General features: G+C 27.1%; 2 protein-coding genes across 2 annotated transcripts; both read left to right on the forward strand.

Annotated features, from left to right (window-relative positions):
• Positions 1 to 4593: 4593 nt before the first annotated feature.
• Positions 4594 to 5313, forward strand: LOC106761785 (copper transporter 5-like). The gene has a single exon (XM_014645352.2). The coding sequence runs from the start codon at positions 4702 to 4704 to the stop codon at positions 5101 to 5103; it is 402 nt and encodes a 133-aa protein (XP_014500838.1). The 5' UTR covers positions 4594 to 4701; the 3' UTR covers positions 5104 to 5313.
• A 1450-nt stretch (positions 5314 to 6763) lies between these two features.
• On the forward strand, positions 6764 to 13062 carry LOC106760408 (UPF0481 protein At3g47200-like). The gene is made up of 3 exons (XM_014643843.2): positions 6764 to 6842; positions 6938 to 7434; positions 11784 to 13062. The coding sequence occupies exons 1-3, from the start codon at positions 6764 to 6766 to the stop codon at positions 12882 to 12884; spliced, it is 1677 nt and encodes a 558-aa protein (XP_014499329.1). The 3' UTR covers positions 12885 to 13062.
• The last annotated feature ends 2672 nt before the right edge of the window (positions 13063 to 15734 follow it).

The raw sequence follows: 15734 nt of genomic DNA on the forward strand, positions 1-15734 counted from the left end.
TGCTCTTTGCTTCTGTCTTTCTCTCTTTAACTCTCACATATACACATAGATGTGTATAGCTTTACAGTGGGGACGTGGTCCAAGGAATAATTCATTCATAACATAACTGTAGTCGTAAAACTCAATGTTACAGTTCATCTTCTTTAATATAAGGACCACTATCAAACAGTTTCGTAGTATAATACACTGTGTATATGATGCATATGTATGTGATGATAAAAATCTTATTCTTTGAAAAGGATTCAACACGCGCGGTTTCTCATTTTGAAATCAAGAATATAGCCATTGCATTAATATTAGCCTAACCATAGCTCAAGACAAACCCACCAATATGCTGCTTTTATATTCTTGTTTCTTTGGTGAATTTAATACTTTAAAGACTATACAGATCAAACTTTGAAAAGGAACAGCCAGCTGCAATTTCTAAAATATGTACGTTGTAGAAATTATAGTACTATTGCCCTTAACACTTGCTAGTTATGACAATGGAAGTGTATTTGTTCGTACATAAATTACTAAGCGTTGTCAATCGCATGATGTTTCTAAACTTTCTATTAATAATTAAAAGAAAAATGTCAATAATTTTTTTCATAAACTAAATTATTTAAATACATTAATTTACATAAAAACTAATTCAGATTACAGATAAATATACGTTGATTACCTTATATTTTCTCATAATCATGTTGCATCATAGACTAATAGGTATAATTATAATGCTAGTTACAGAAAGAAAAGAAGATGGGAGTAAATTTTACTCCCATTATGTAATGCACGAGAGCTTTAGAAAATAAAGTAGTAAAAGCAGTAAATAACTGTATGGATCACGTTTAATTAGATAAAGTGATATAATAAATGTTAATATTCTGAATGATTTAAAGTGTTTCAAAATATACGTAACATATATGAATAAAAAAATTGTGATATTTTAAAATTTATGAAATATTACTTAATAACTTAAAATATTAATATTTTAATTATATTTTTTTAATTAAAAATAATAATATTTATATACATGATTATATTATTAAAACCAGTTGTAATATGTTCTTTATAAAGTATCATAGATTAAAAAATTTCTTGATAAAATTTATTGCTTTATAAAAAAAATTCGTGATATGTCAAAGTGTCAATCAATCATTCTTGAATTTTTTAAATATTTTTTTTAACCTTGTTTCCTCTTTTAAAATTATGATGAAATGTGGAGAGACTGAGCTAATCCAACTGAAAGGGAGTTTATGAAATGAAGAATTTCTTAAAACCTTGTTTAGAGTGAAATAGGAAAATTTCCTAAGTGTGTTCAGAAAATTTACATAGTGTTATTTAAGATAGTTAATATTTATTGAGTTTTTTTTTTTTTAATGACAGATTTCAAGTGCAATTAACAGTAAATTTAGTTCTTCCCTAGCTATTTCTTTCTCTTTTTCCCGAGTTGCCTAGCTATTTCTATTTATGGTATTTTAAGTATATATCCATTTAAGATCTCTAAGACAGGTGAGTAATTTTGTTGTCAGTTTTCTTTTTCTTCTTACAACACTTTTAAGTCTAAATCAACATTTATACGAGATGCCCTGACTTTTCTAAATGATTGATATGATTTGATAGAAGAAGATTCAATAAATAAAGAGCCATCTTTTTTCATAACTATGGAAGTTATATACCACTAATTTTAGAATATTAGATAATACTAGTGAGAAATTATGTTAAATTATTGTAACTTGTTATGAATGTTTTCCATTTTCGATTTATGATTTCAACAAGCCAATGGGAATCTTTTCTCTCGTGTATTAGATTGTTGTCATGTTAAAAACTTTTATTTATGATATTTGTTACATACCCTAAGTCTTAGAGTGAGGGATTGGTTTTTCAATACTATATGGACTCGTTCATTCGACATGTTTTTTTAATAAAAGAATAAAAAATAAAAAGTATATTAAAGTAATATATATATATATATATATATATATATTCACATAAGAGTTGACATTAAATTTAACTCAAAATATTCAAATAATAAGTGTATAAATGTTTTGTTTTCTTATATAATGTTTAATTTTTGTCATATCTATTTAATGTTGGATTTTGATTTATAATAATAGATGATTTTTTTTGACTTTTTTTCTTGTTACAGAATAATTTTAGACTTTATTGACGTGAACAGATTATCAGGATTTTTTTTTCAAACTACACCATTTTACTTTTTAAGTACAATGAAAGACTAAATTCTAATTATATTTTTTCTAATTTTGCAGGTTGTTTGCGGATGGAAATCTGTTTTTTGAGGAACGAAATTTTAGCAACATTTTGTTCTAGTTTTATAGATTTGTATATTTATTTATATGATAGATTAATAAAAGTAATTATTAAGGGTGTGTTCACGGTGAGAGGAGGTGATTGGGAGAGAGTGATTGAGTGAATTTGAGGGTAATTTTTTTTGCCGTTTATTTGAGTGAATTTGGAGGTAAACGAGAATGAATTTTGAAATAAAATTTGTGAGAATTGGTGTAGGATTTAGTTTATATGATAGATTAAAAAAATTTACTTCAAAATCCACTTTCGTTTACCTCCAAATTCACTCAAATAAACAACAAAAAATATTATCCTCAAATCCACTCAATCACTCTCCCCCAATCACCTCCTCTCACCCTCAAGTGAACACACCCTAAAAGATGAAAGAAAGGTGATTATTGTTCACTAATTTTCTGTGATATTTTTTAGAATTAAAATTATAATAAAGTTTCACATTTCAAAATAAGTAATACAGCGATCAATTCTAACAATATTACTTAACGTTAAAGAAATGAGTAATATTTATTCTTATAAATTCATAAAAACAAACTATGTAAGTATGATTAATGTTTAATTTGATGAAAAATGGATGGATATGGGAAAAATTGGAAAAGTAAATTAAGAAAAGGAAACAAAAGTAGAAGACCAAATAAAGAAAACAATTTAACAGTCCATGGAATGAAGTAAATCTAATCCAAAAATTAAGCATAAATTAATCCCTAATCCCTAATGAGATAGGTGAACATCGCATTAAAGGAAAGTTTTAGGTCACAATTTTCTTTTCTTTTGGCATGACTGCCCACAAAGAAAAAAATATGTACATATTGTTGTAACTAAAAAAAAACATGTTGACTTTTGCAAGTGAAAAATGTTACTAAAAAAATGTCAACCAAAAGAATTAAAATAAATCACAAAAAGATTACTTATTGTTTTGTTAATTCCATAAATTAAGCACCTACTGTTATGTGTGCTTCTATTAGAATAATCTTTATTCATTAAATTAGAATATAATACATATAATGAGGTTGGTTCATTAAGCAAAGGGAAGGTTTGTGTTTTTGTTAAAGAAGATAAAGAAAATGAATAGAACTTTGAAAAAATCAATTGACATAGGATTCCGAAACTTTACAAGCTTATGATAGATTTCATGGGTTTCCCCATTGACCTCTTGTGTTGGTTACGTTTAACAGGTCAAAAGTAACGACACTTCATTAATAGTGTCTGCTACTACACTCCATTATATAGCTTTTAACAAGATTCTTTAAATCCACTTTAGTCTAAGCTTTATGTTACTTCATATCCTTTGTTCAATCATGTGCTTTATAGATGCAATTTCACCCATCAATTATTTTGATCCATTGATCATGTTCATAAGGTTTAATTAAACCGTTTTTGAGTGAATTAGAAAGGTTTTAATTATAATTTTGATGGGTGGTAGGTTTGATGGCAATGTAACAAAGACAAGACCTATGTTTATAAAAGCAGAACAAAAACATCTTTAATGATGAGGGATTTGGGTCCATGAAAACTAAAACCACCAAAGCAGTTGAAAACTGTATACTGTGGCAGTCAAGGTTAGGACTTTTTATCCAAAACAAAATAAGATACACTTTGAAAAGCTTTTTCTTTCTTTTCATCCCAAGCTACCATGTTTAAAGGTTTCCTTTTCCTTCCTTTCAAATAAATCGTTTTAGCTTTGGTTTACAGGTCAAACACACTACCTCTCCCAAACTTCTATAATTCAGATCGATACATGTGCTGTTTGTGCTATACGTCCCAACCCCTATAAACTATACAAATAAATCTAACTATTACATTAAAATCAATCATTTCTATCTCAATTATGCACAACATGTTGAAAATGTTTTTATTTTTTTTATTTTTTTTAATTATACTACAGCTTTACATTCATGATATACGATAATTCAACTCAAACTAAATACAGATTCACAAAAAATAAAAAAAATAAAAATTTACATTAATTTATATAATTTATATAAAATTTGTATTCTCATTTACAATTAAATTAATAATTTTTGTGCCTCACATTTAAATATTTTTATTTATTATCATTTTTATATAAGGATATTTCTCTTTCATTTCAAATTTTCAATCCATTATATTATATTGAATTAAGATTTATGTTTGAAATTAAATTTTTTAATTGAATATACAGAATCTTCTACTTATAATGAAAAAATATAAACTAAACCTACAAGATAAATAAAAAAATATTAACAAATAAAATAAAATATCAAAGCAACTAAAATAAAAATAAAAAAAGATAAAGATAAAATAACAAAATAAAAATAAATATCAATATAAGTATTGTTAATTTGTTGTTGATTGAATAGTTGAACACTTCATCTTTAATCTTCTCAAACCCTTGAAATAAAAAGTCTCCTGGCAAAGATGATGCACATGACCTTTTACTGGAGCCGGAAGGTGAATCTCCTGATCGATTCTTGGCAGACCCAAGATTGGACAGATTATCTTCTCACCCTTCTTGCATGCCTCATTGTTTCAGTTTTCTATCAGTTCATTGAGAATCGCAGAATTCGCCTCAAGCTCATCGACGCCGGAAAGCCCTTCCCGTCAGAGATCCAGACCCCTCTGTTGCAGCGGAAGCTCACCGGAAACAGGGCCATGTTGGGCGTGAAGGTCGCCGGGGCGATTCTCTTTGGGTTGAGCTCGGCCATAGGGTATTTGTTGATGTTATCGGTTATGTCCTTCAATGGAGGAATATTTGTGGCCATCATCGTGGGTCTCGCTGTTGGTTACTTTTTCTTCAGGAGGGTGAAGATTCCATTTTAGTAGACACTTCTTGCGCCTGTGCTTAAATTCAGTCACTTTTAAATCTTTCAATCTTCTCTGCTGAAAATCCTACTTGTTGTTTTAATTTAGCCTTATTCATTATGGATATGTAATTTGTGTATGGAATTGTAATTAACTCTAACTGTAATAATGGGAAGTGGGAACCCTTGATTGATTCTAAAGAGTTTTATATATTTTTCTGGCAGCTTTTTATTCTCAGGAAAAAAAAAAATATACAAATCCTTTATTTATTTATTAGATAATAAAAAAATTTCTCTATTATGTTTAATCTTAATTTTTATTCTATGTGAAGATTTTATTTTATTAAAATAATTTTATATTTTTTATTTTATCGTATCTTTAGTTATATATTTATTTTTTTATATGTTTTATATATCAAATTGTTTTTAAAATATATATTATATTATTTTTATTCTTTTTTACCATTTTTATTTGTGCTTGATTTTTGTCATATAAATTATTATTTCGATAATATTTTATATATTTATTAATATTTTATACTCATTATTATAAGTATTATTTTATCATTATAATTATATGTAATATTTTATTTACTAAAATATACTAATTTAATGTCATGAATCTTATTTATTAATATGAAATTGAATATTTGAATATTTGTTTTTTTTATAATTTTTTAAAATATTTTTTTATTTACTTTATTAACTTTGTTTTTTTTAAAGTGATAAGGATAAAAATAAGACAAAAGTTTTATATCCATTAAAATATAAACATGTATATTGAGATCAATTTTATATTGTTTTAAATTAAACAATATTGTTTATTTACTTATATGAACATTATTTTATTAGTAAATCACTACAATTAATTGTTAAGTTTAAAACTTAATAGAAAATTCTTTTAAACGATAGCTCTTATATATATATATATATATATATATATATATATATATATATATATATATATATATATATATATATATATATATATCCTACAATGTTACATCATGTTTGATTTTTTTTTTTAATATAATGTTGAAATTTTTGATAAAATTTTAAATTCCTTGAGTTCTATATTTCAAATGTTTGGTTAAAACCCTCGTTTAGTCCTCATATTTGTATGACAATCTCAATTTGGTCATCATATTTTTTTTTATCTCAATTTGGTCCTATAATTTGTAAAAATGAGGCAATTAAGCCCTCACCGTTAGCATTAACATGTGATGATGTGTTTATGTTGATGTCATTATTTAATTACATGTAATTTTTATTTAAATTAAAAAATAATGACATGTGAATCATTCTTCATCTCCTTGACTGGATTTCAAAGTAAACACTTTCTGGTGGGAAAGGCTTCCTCTGCGGCATTTTGACGAACACCTCCCAAGCGTTCTTTGAGAAGTAAGATGTGCTATCCATCAATCAGAGAACTTTGAAGACCTTATGAAACAATATATCCTCATGCCAGTATCAGACAAGTTTTGACTTCATCATTTTGTTTCGCTCATTGAATTAAACAAATCAATGTAACAGATCAATTATTTGCCAAAACAATGCAAATTGGGCGAAAACCAGAACACCCAAAAACATGAATTTTAATTGCCTTGAATAAATTTTGCACCTGAAAAACCTTATCTCGTAATTTCCCTGCATCTAAACTTGGAGATGCAAAGGGCTACATGGTGCATTCTGTTATCAGTCACTGTCAAAACCTAATCGAGTCAAATGGAACTACAGAGAAAAAAAAGAAGAAGAAAGGTACTATGGCGGCACCATTGGAAATGCAATTGGAGATTAGGATGTCAAGATTTGTTGGAGGAAGTTCATAATTTTAGGTTTAATCTTCTGTGAAGAAGAGGAAGAAGACGGTGGAAGAAGCATTACATTAACACATTCTCCAGAAGAAGAATGTGGACGCGGATACTTGCACGAGCAACACGTTCCGGGTGCGCGCAACTGCTCATCAATTCACCAACGCATCTCTAACCCTATCTTTTTCAAAATCCCCAAATCAAGTTTCCCTCAAATTCTCTACAACCCTCGATTTTTCGCCACCGATTCCACGCTCACCCTCGATGATGAGCTCCCACAACTCTCACCGTATTCTTCAGAAAACGGCGGTGACAGACAGCGCGTAGACGAAGGAGACACTTATGCAGAAGGAGACACGTATGCAGAAGGAGACACTTATGCAGAAGGAGACACGTATGAGATTGAAGTGGACAAGTTGGAGAGTGTGCTTCGTCTTCTTCAAACCAGTGCCGATGGGTCCTTTGAGTCATGTTTGGATGACATGGATTTGACTCTGCATCAGCAATTGGTGACAAATCCACTAGTTTCGGTTTGGCAGGTGTCTTAACTATTGATGGTTGTATAGCAGGATGGTGGTTCTGGCGAGGGGACATGGCGGCGTGACGGTTAGGGTTTTTTTTTTTAAGAAGAAGTTAATGGGTGAGAATTTTTTCTTTTTTAATGGAAATTTCTGATATAAAAAATTTATTTTTTCACGTGTAAATAACACATCATTCATTTAATTTATTACATAATGCCACGTCATTTAAAAAAAAAAACAGTTCAGCAGCTTTTAACGCCGTGAGTGATAACTTAAGGGTGAGGGCTTAATTGTCTCATTTTTACAAATTATAGGACCAAATTGAGACAAAAAAAGAATATGATGACCAAATTGAGATTGCCATACAAATATGAGGATTAAATGAGGGTTTTAACCCAAATGTTTTTTACATATTTATTCCAATTTAAAATATTGATTTATTATATTTGCCTATAGTATAGAAAGATGTTTAGAACTCGTATATAAAATCCGTTTAAGTAGAAAAAAGATATTTAAATGAATATTCCAAGAGCTAAATAAAATTTTCTTCATGAATGGGATGAGAACAACTATATTTGTAAACAAGAACGTCGTGCTTAAATGTCTTTAATTAGTATTCGATAGATTCCTAGAAAATTTATACTTGAATATAATTTTAATTGAGAAATATGGCTAGAATGCTTCGTATTTGATGGAGATTTTTTCGCCAGTTCTTTTACAAAAAATTTAAGAAAGATTTTTCTTCCCATTTTTTCTTTAGTTGGTAATTCGTGTGAGTCATATAGTTACTGTAGAATTTTAAAATTGGATGAAAATTTCTTGTAAAATTTTCTATAAAATATGTAAAATATCCACAACAAATTTTTATGAAAAAAAATTTCGTAACAATTTTTCTTGTAAAAAGTCAATTTAAAAATCAGTAGGACACTTTTTCTTCAAATTAAATTTTACAACTAAAAGAAAAATCCAACTAATTTTTCTTGCCAAATTGAATTTGTAAGTATATCTTTTTCACAAATTATTTTGCAAGAAATTCCACAAGAACTTTCTATAATGAATTAAAAAATATATATATAAAGTTACTCTTCGAAACCTAGTACTCTTATTTTAATCCTTATATATTTTTTAATTAAATAGACTACTTCTTAGTATTCCCTTAAATGAATACAACAGATTTAAAGTTGAATTGAACTATAATAGAAAGTAAACAAAACATACAAATATGAATGAATTAAAAACAAAATGATTTAGCTTATTACTTTTGTAGTTTTATTAGTTACTTTGGTTCAAAGAAGGAAACTGCAAAGATCTATTACTTTATTATATTCCAAAACCTATAGACAAATAATACAAATTAGAGACTCAATCAGTAAAATGCTTGTGTTTTTTCAATGAAAACTTGTGGGGCTAAACCTAAATATTAAACAATAACATAAATCTGTGCAAGATTCTGCAGAATACAAAGATTTGTGCTAATGGTGGTCCCATCATTCTATTAAAGTTCTCGACTATAAACCAAACCTATAGAGATACAAATAAAATAGATACCTTAAAATATTATTTTAGAATGGTGTGGTGTAATGCAATATGTGAAAAAAATCATTATATATTAATTATAATAATTAATCTAATGCTTATTCACAATAAATCATTCAATTTTTAAAATAAATTCAGTAATTATAAATAATATACAAAATAATGTATATAGATTATTGTAATTAGTGATAGTTTGAAATATTTTATTTAAACTTACCATCATATATCTAAGACTCAAAGAATTACTACTTGTAAAGATTTATAAAATTTATGAAACGTGTATTTGATTTAATAAGAAAGAGATAGATAAAAATAAAATTAACATATATTACAAATATAACAACAAATATATTTATATGTATTATAAAAAATGTTGTATATCATTGTTTTCAAATTTTTTAAGTCACGTTTTTAATTGTATAGGTTAAATTTTTTTATTGTCATTTAAAATAATTACTTTCAACTCTTTTACTTTTATTCTAGAAACAATAACATATAATTGATTTAGACGAAAAGTAATTGAGTTTAACTTTTATTGAATTTTCATGATAACAAAGTATATTAAAAATTATATTCATTAATATTTGAAAGACATTCTATAATTAGAAAAGAAACAAAATCTATCATTAAGAAAAATATCTTATGACAATTATTTTTGCGGAGATGACCATTACAGAATTAATATTTTACTCAAATTATTAACTTGTAACATTACAATTCACGGACTTTGAAAAAGTAAAATGTATTTATTATAGAAATTTAAGTTTATGGAAATCCTGAATCCGTTCCTGCCAGCTGGATACTATTATCTATCAGCTGCCATAGTTAATATTCACGTATTTATCACTTTTATTTCTTGTACTCTACATTACTGTTTTTTTTTTTTTACTTTAAATAACTTTAAATTGATTGGTTCTTGTCCGATAGAATTTGAACTTGTCCGATAGAATTTGAGTTCTTCGATGTTCTGTTAAAAAACATAATCGGTTGAAGCTTGTATATTTTAAAGCAATACAAAATTATGTTTATTGAAATAATATTTATATATTATAATTAATATTACAAGTTTTATATTATGATTATTATTATGTTATTATTAATTTTATTATATTCTTAAAATAAGTATTATTCTAATAAAATATAGATTATACATAAATATAATTAGTATTTTCTTACTTAATAATAAGTTATATTCACTTTATTATAAAAATTAAAACTTTTTAATATGTCTGATAGTTTCTTATTTCTTAAAAGTCGACATCAAATATAATTTAAATATCATTTTTTATCCTCAAATATATTTTTAAAGGATTAAATTGTGACTGATAAGTTTCAAAAGTGACAACACATTCTATATTTAAAAAACACAAAATTCATTATTAAAATAAATACTTATTAAGACAGTTATTTTTATGATAGTTATAGAATTAATATTTTATTTAAATTATTAACCTATAACATTACAATTCACGGATTTTTGAAAAGAAAAAATAATAATATGCTGATATATATATATATATATATATATATATATATATATATATTATTTAACATATTGTAAAAGTAAAATAGTTATATAAAGTGAACTTTTATATTTGTAAAAGAAAAGAAAGTGAAAAAGATAATGAAAAATATATAATGTCTAATAAATATGAAAAAAGTGTGTGTTAAAATATTATTAATAAAAAATAAAATGTATTTATTATAGAAATTTAAAATTATGGAAATGCCGAATTTGGCCCCTACTATGCCCCAGTTAATATGCACGTTTTTATCACTTTTATTTCTTGTGCGTTTTTGTTTTTGTACTCTACATCATTTAAATTGTTTGGTTCTTGTCGGGTGAAATTGACTTATCAGATTTTTGTAGTAAGTTATCACTTTGTTACATTACTTTTAAGAGATTTACACTCTCTTTTATTCTAATAGTATAAATTAAAAATAAAAAAACACTTTAAATACTTGTTTAGTTATTTGTAAATTCATATTTTATTTTAAAGAAATTATTTCTTTTACAATAAGTTTTTTTAAGTGAAAGAAATTGGATGTTTTCTGGAATAATAAAGTTTTTTTTTCTTTTAGATTTGTTTTTTTTATGTAAATAAATCACTACTAAATATGTGTTCTAAAAAATATTAACGGAATATTCTTAAAATATCGTTAATATTTAACAAATATATATATCAAATATAGAAAAGTATTTAATCTATGAATATTGAAAAAAATTATTATTACTATAGTTTATTTTATCTAATAAAAAATTATAGGAAAATAAAAATGTTATGTGCGTGGGTAACAAATTTTTGGCACAACGACATAAAGTGAGAAAAGGATTGAAATTTGTCTTGGTCAATCATTGTACTAAGATATAAATATTGGTTGTTGTGGATATTAAAACTACAATGAATGTGTGGTTCACGAGTAACTGGGTAGGTATGGGTGAGCTTCTCTATTTAACAAATCCTAAACACTCAACATTCATCCCACATTACTTTCTTTGCAGTAATTGAAATTTGATTCGAATAAGGAAGTGGTCAATCAGGTAATACATTGTTTATAAGAGTCATCATTTTAATTCCTTCCCCGTTTTGCTTTCTAGATTCAGAAATTACTGAAAAAAGATGAGCAATGATGATGTTGAGATCGATATTAAAAAGTTGTGGGAGAAAGCAAAGTCTCTCGTAACTAATGAGTGTTGCATCTACAGAGTATCCTTAAATATTCGCAAACTCAACGAAGATGCTTACATCCCACAAGTTGTTTCTATTGGTCCTTTTCACCATGACACCATCAATCGCCTTGGAGATATGGGAAGTCAAAAAATAATGTAGTGCAAGTTATTTCTTGATCGAACCCATACAACACCGGAAAGTTGGATCAGCTACATTGAAAGTGAGGAGTCCAAAATTCGCAGTTGTTACTCAGGCACACTTGTGTTCGACAAGAAGAAACTGGTAGAGATAATCTTTGTGGATTGCGGTTTTATACTTGAACTCTTTTGGAGAGATTATTATGACAATGAGTTAAGTGATGAGTTAAGTGATGACATCAATTATCTTTCAGCACCATGGTTAGACAATATTCTGCAATGTGATTTGGTATTGCTTGAAAATCAACTTCCCTTTTATGTTCTTGACAAACTCTTTACTATATCCTCTGAATTTTTGGCTACCTATGAATCTCCTACACACGGTCGTAATAGTAACATCCCTTCATTTATCGAGCTTACGTGTAAGTTTTTTGCCCAATTCAATAGATACAAGTTGATTCTTACCAACAACAACGAGATAAAGCACTTCACTGATCTGATACGAGTCATTTACTTAAAATTTCGTTGGAGAGAAGGAGAAGAAGAGTTTTCAAGGAGAGAAGAATTGCTGAAACATCTTCCTAGTGCTACTGAGTTGTCAGAAGCAGGAGTAAGGTTTAAGGTAACCGAAAATAAGTGTTTACTAAACTGGAAATTAACAAAATCTGTTCTTGAAATCCCGCACTTGGTTATAGATGATAGTTCTGAACTTGTGTTTCGCAACATGGTAGCTTTAGAGCAGTGTCATTATCCTTCTGAGTCCTACATTACTGATTATATTGTAGTTCTGGACTTTCTGGTAAACACAAGCAATGATGTGGATCTACTGGTTCGAAAGGGAATACTGGTGAACTATTTAGGAGACAGCGATTCTGCGGCTAAAATGATTAATAGTCTTTGGAAAAATATAACGCAGACAAATTTTAGTTCCCATTACTTTCGTCTCTGCAAAGACTTGAATGCTTTCTGTAAAAACCCCTGTCGTAAATTGAAGGCAACTTTGAGACGTGATTATTGTAAAGGTCCATGGCAAACCGCTGCTACAATTGCTGCAATTGTTCTTCTTCTTCTATCTTTTGTTCAAACACTTTGCTCTATCTGGGAAGTATACAAGAAGCAATAGAACCCATGTTCGATCACTTTTTCCTTTTTTTTTTTTATCTGTACCTTTTTTTAGCTTTATTTTACCATGATCTCTTTGTCTTGTTCCTCAATTAATAGCAATAGTTCTCTTTTTTATAGTGTGTTTGGTGTGTCATTTTGCTACCAATTATTAATGTACCCTGTTTAGTAATTTTAATGCCAACCAGATTTATTTTAGTTTTTTTTTGTTCATTTCTTTTTCTTTGCAAATTATTTTATTGATATAATAATTTATAATTATCATACCAATGTATACCCCGTGTTATATAAATAAATTAACAATTGAAAATTGAATGAATGAAAGACCAATTTTATTTGTGAGAGTAAACCGGGTCAAGGATTATATGAAACAAAATGTTAAAGATAATTCTAAAGATGTTTTGAGTTATAAGGTTTTTTTAACACTTAAGAGCTAGTAAAAAAACCACATTTTTTTTTCAGTGATTTTGAATATTTTAATGTAGGCCCATCAACGGAAGGAATGATGTTTGTCATCTATTAAAGAAATATGTTGAGGTGTTCTTAACAATAGTGTCAGAAATTTTGCTATAGAAAATTTGGATGAAAAATTGTAGTACTAAATTTTCTTTTTTATTAATGTATGGATTCAAATGATACTTCACGAACTTGTCAAGGTTTAGATGTATTATCAAGGTTTCACGCAGATACCAACAATCATGTTATTAATGTTTTAACCTTGAAGACCGATATAGTGGAAGCTTCAATGTGAATCTTCTGGTTATTTTGTTAGACTATTCATTTTTAAATATATAAGCAAGATTTAGTCACTGGTTTAGCTACCAGTTTAGCCAACCATTTAGCCCTCCATTGGTGGTTAACGATCACAATTTTGGTGGCAATTTAGTGATTGATTTTGAAATTGGTGGTTAACTATTTTTCGATTAGGGTTTTCACCACCATTTATTCATTTTTTTTGCTATCTTTTCAATTCATATTTATTATTGTTGATAAAAAATAATTTGATCATATGTATTAACTCTACCAAACTAACGAATATACACTAAACATTCTGAGTATGAAAGAAACAGATCAAAATGGTACTAGTGTTATAGGTTTTTGTGTAAATGTTAGCTAGTTGTACGAGCATATTAAATGTTGAGCGATTTTCGTAGAAGAATAACACAGGAGAAGGCTCAACGAAATGTCAATCCTACAATAGATAAGAGACCCAATATACTTCATACATTGTTGGTGCACAATACTTGACTTACGTAAGGACCTTATTGTAGTTATCTTCTTCTTGAATCGCCACAAGATTAAAGAAGAATCAATGTATAAAGTCAATGCAACTCGTTGAACCAAAGTCATTGAACTATAAAATTATAAAGATACATGTAACACACTAAATAAAGTGATGGAGCAAAATAATATTTACATCACCTATTTAATTGGACTTAATTGAAAGAATATAATTTTTTTTAGTATTAAAAAAGACTATAAAAATTTATCAGAGACTAAAAATTATATACACGTTTTCATTTCTTATTAAGATATGTTTGACATCATTTCATCACATGAAAATATATATATATATATATATATATATATATATATATATATATATATATAAAAGAATACAAAGCATGACGGATCACACTAAACCCATGATTAAAATTACATTTCACGAATGACAAACTCTACTTATTAAGAAAAAAAATTAAATAAACACACAAAAGTAAAAACATTAAACCACTTATATTGTTCTTTATATATTAAAGCTAAATTAGCTAATTTATTAGCACAAAGGTTTCTTTCGTGAAAAATATGAGAAACTTTGAAAGTGTATATGTTTACAAAAATACAAGCACCAATGTCATTTTCCTATACAAAAATACAAACACAAATGTCATTTTTCTCTAAGATTTAAAGGAACCACTTGTTAATAAGAAAAACTAGGACAATCTAAAAAATAACCACTCCCCAACCAAAACCTCTAAAAGCCCTTTCTCCAAGCATGCTCCAAAGAATAGATGACTCCCCAAACTCAAGATATATAAGTTTGCACACGTAAAAGAGTAAAAAAAAAAATATTCACATATTCATCATGACTTTCTCTAAAAATACTAGCACATGAAAGCTAGGACAACACCTAGTTACACCATCATTTTTTTTCCTTGAGCCAATTAAAAGATAGAACTTTAATTTTTATATTATGTCCTTAAATGAAACCACCATACCCTCCCTTGTTTGTATATTAAAAAGTCTCAACATCAAAAAGTTAAAGACAATATTATTCATATACTTATTAGATTTATTCTCGATCATACACAGAAACTCCTTAATTTGAAAAATAACAAAAGGAAACACAATTGGATCCTAAAATCTACTATGACTTTCCATCCTCCAAATCATTTAGAAAACTGGAGTAATGATAGTCACTTAAATACCTTTAAACAAAGGACTATAATGAGACTTTATAAATTAAACAACCAAATCCAAAGAAGAAATTTAAAAATCCTAAAAACTTTTCATCAATCATTCTCACAATTGTATAACCAAAAACAAAATGAAAGAATAGATGTGAAGAATATTGAATATTAATATCACATAAATAACACATAAAACATAACATCACTTCTTTTCTTGAATCTCCAAATCAATAGGAAAACGATCATACAACAATTTCCAAAAAACCAAAGTTTTAATTGGTGACACATCATCTAACCAAATCAAGTTCCTGTAATCCACGCGCGTTTCATACCAAAAGATATATATAGCACAAAGAGATATATAGCACTTAGTGGTGATTAGTATATTATATTGCACAAAAAAATATATAGCACTTAGTGGTGATTAACATATTATATTG

The sequence above is a fragment of the Vigna radiata genome, chromosome 5 (genome assembly GCF_000741045.1).
Source record: "Vigna radiata var. radiata cultivar VC1973A chromosome 5, Vradiata_ver6, whole genome shotgun sequence".
In the NCBI taxonomy this organism is placed as follows: Eukaryota; Viridiplantae; Streptophyta; class Magnoliopsida; order Fabales; family Fabaceae; genus Vigna; species Vigna radiata.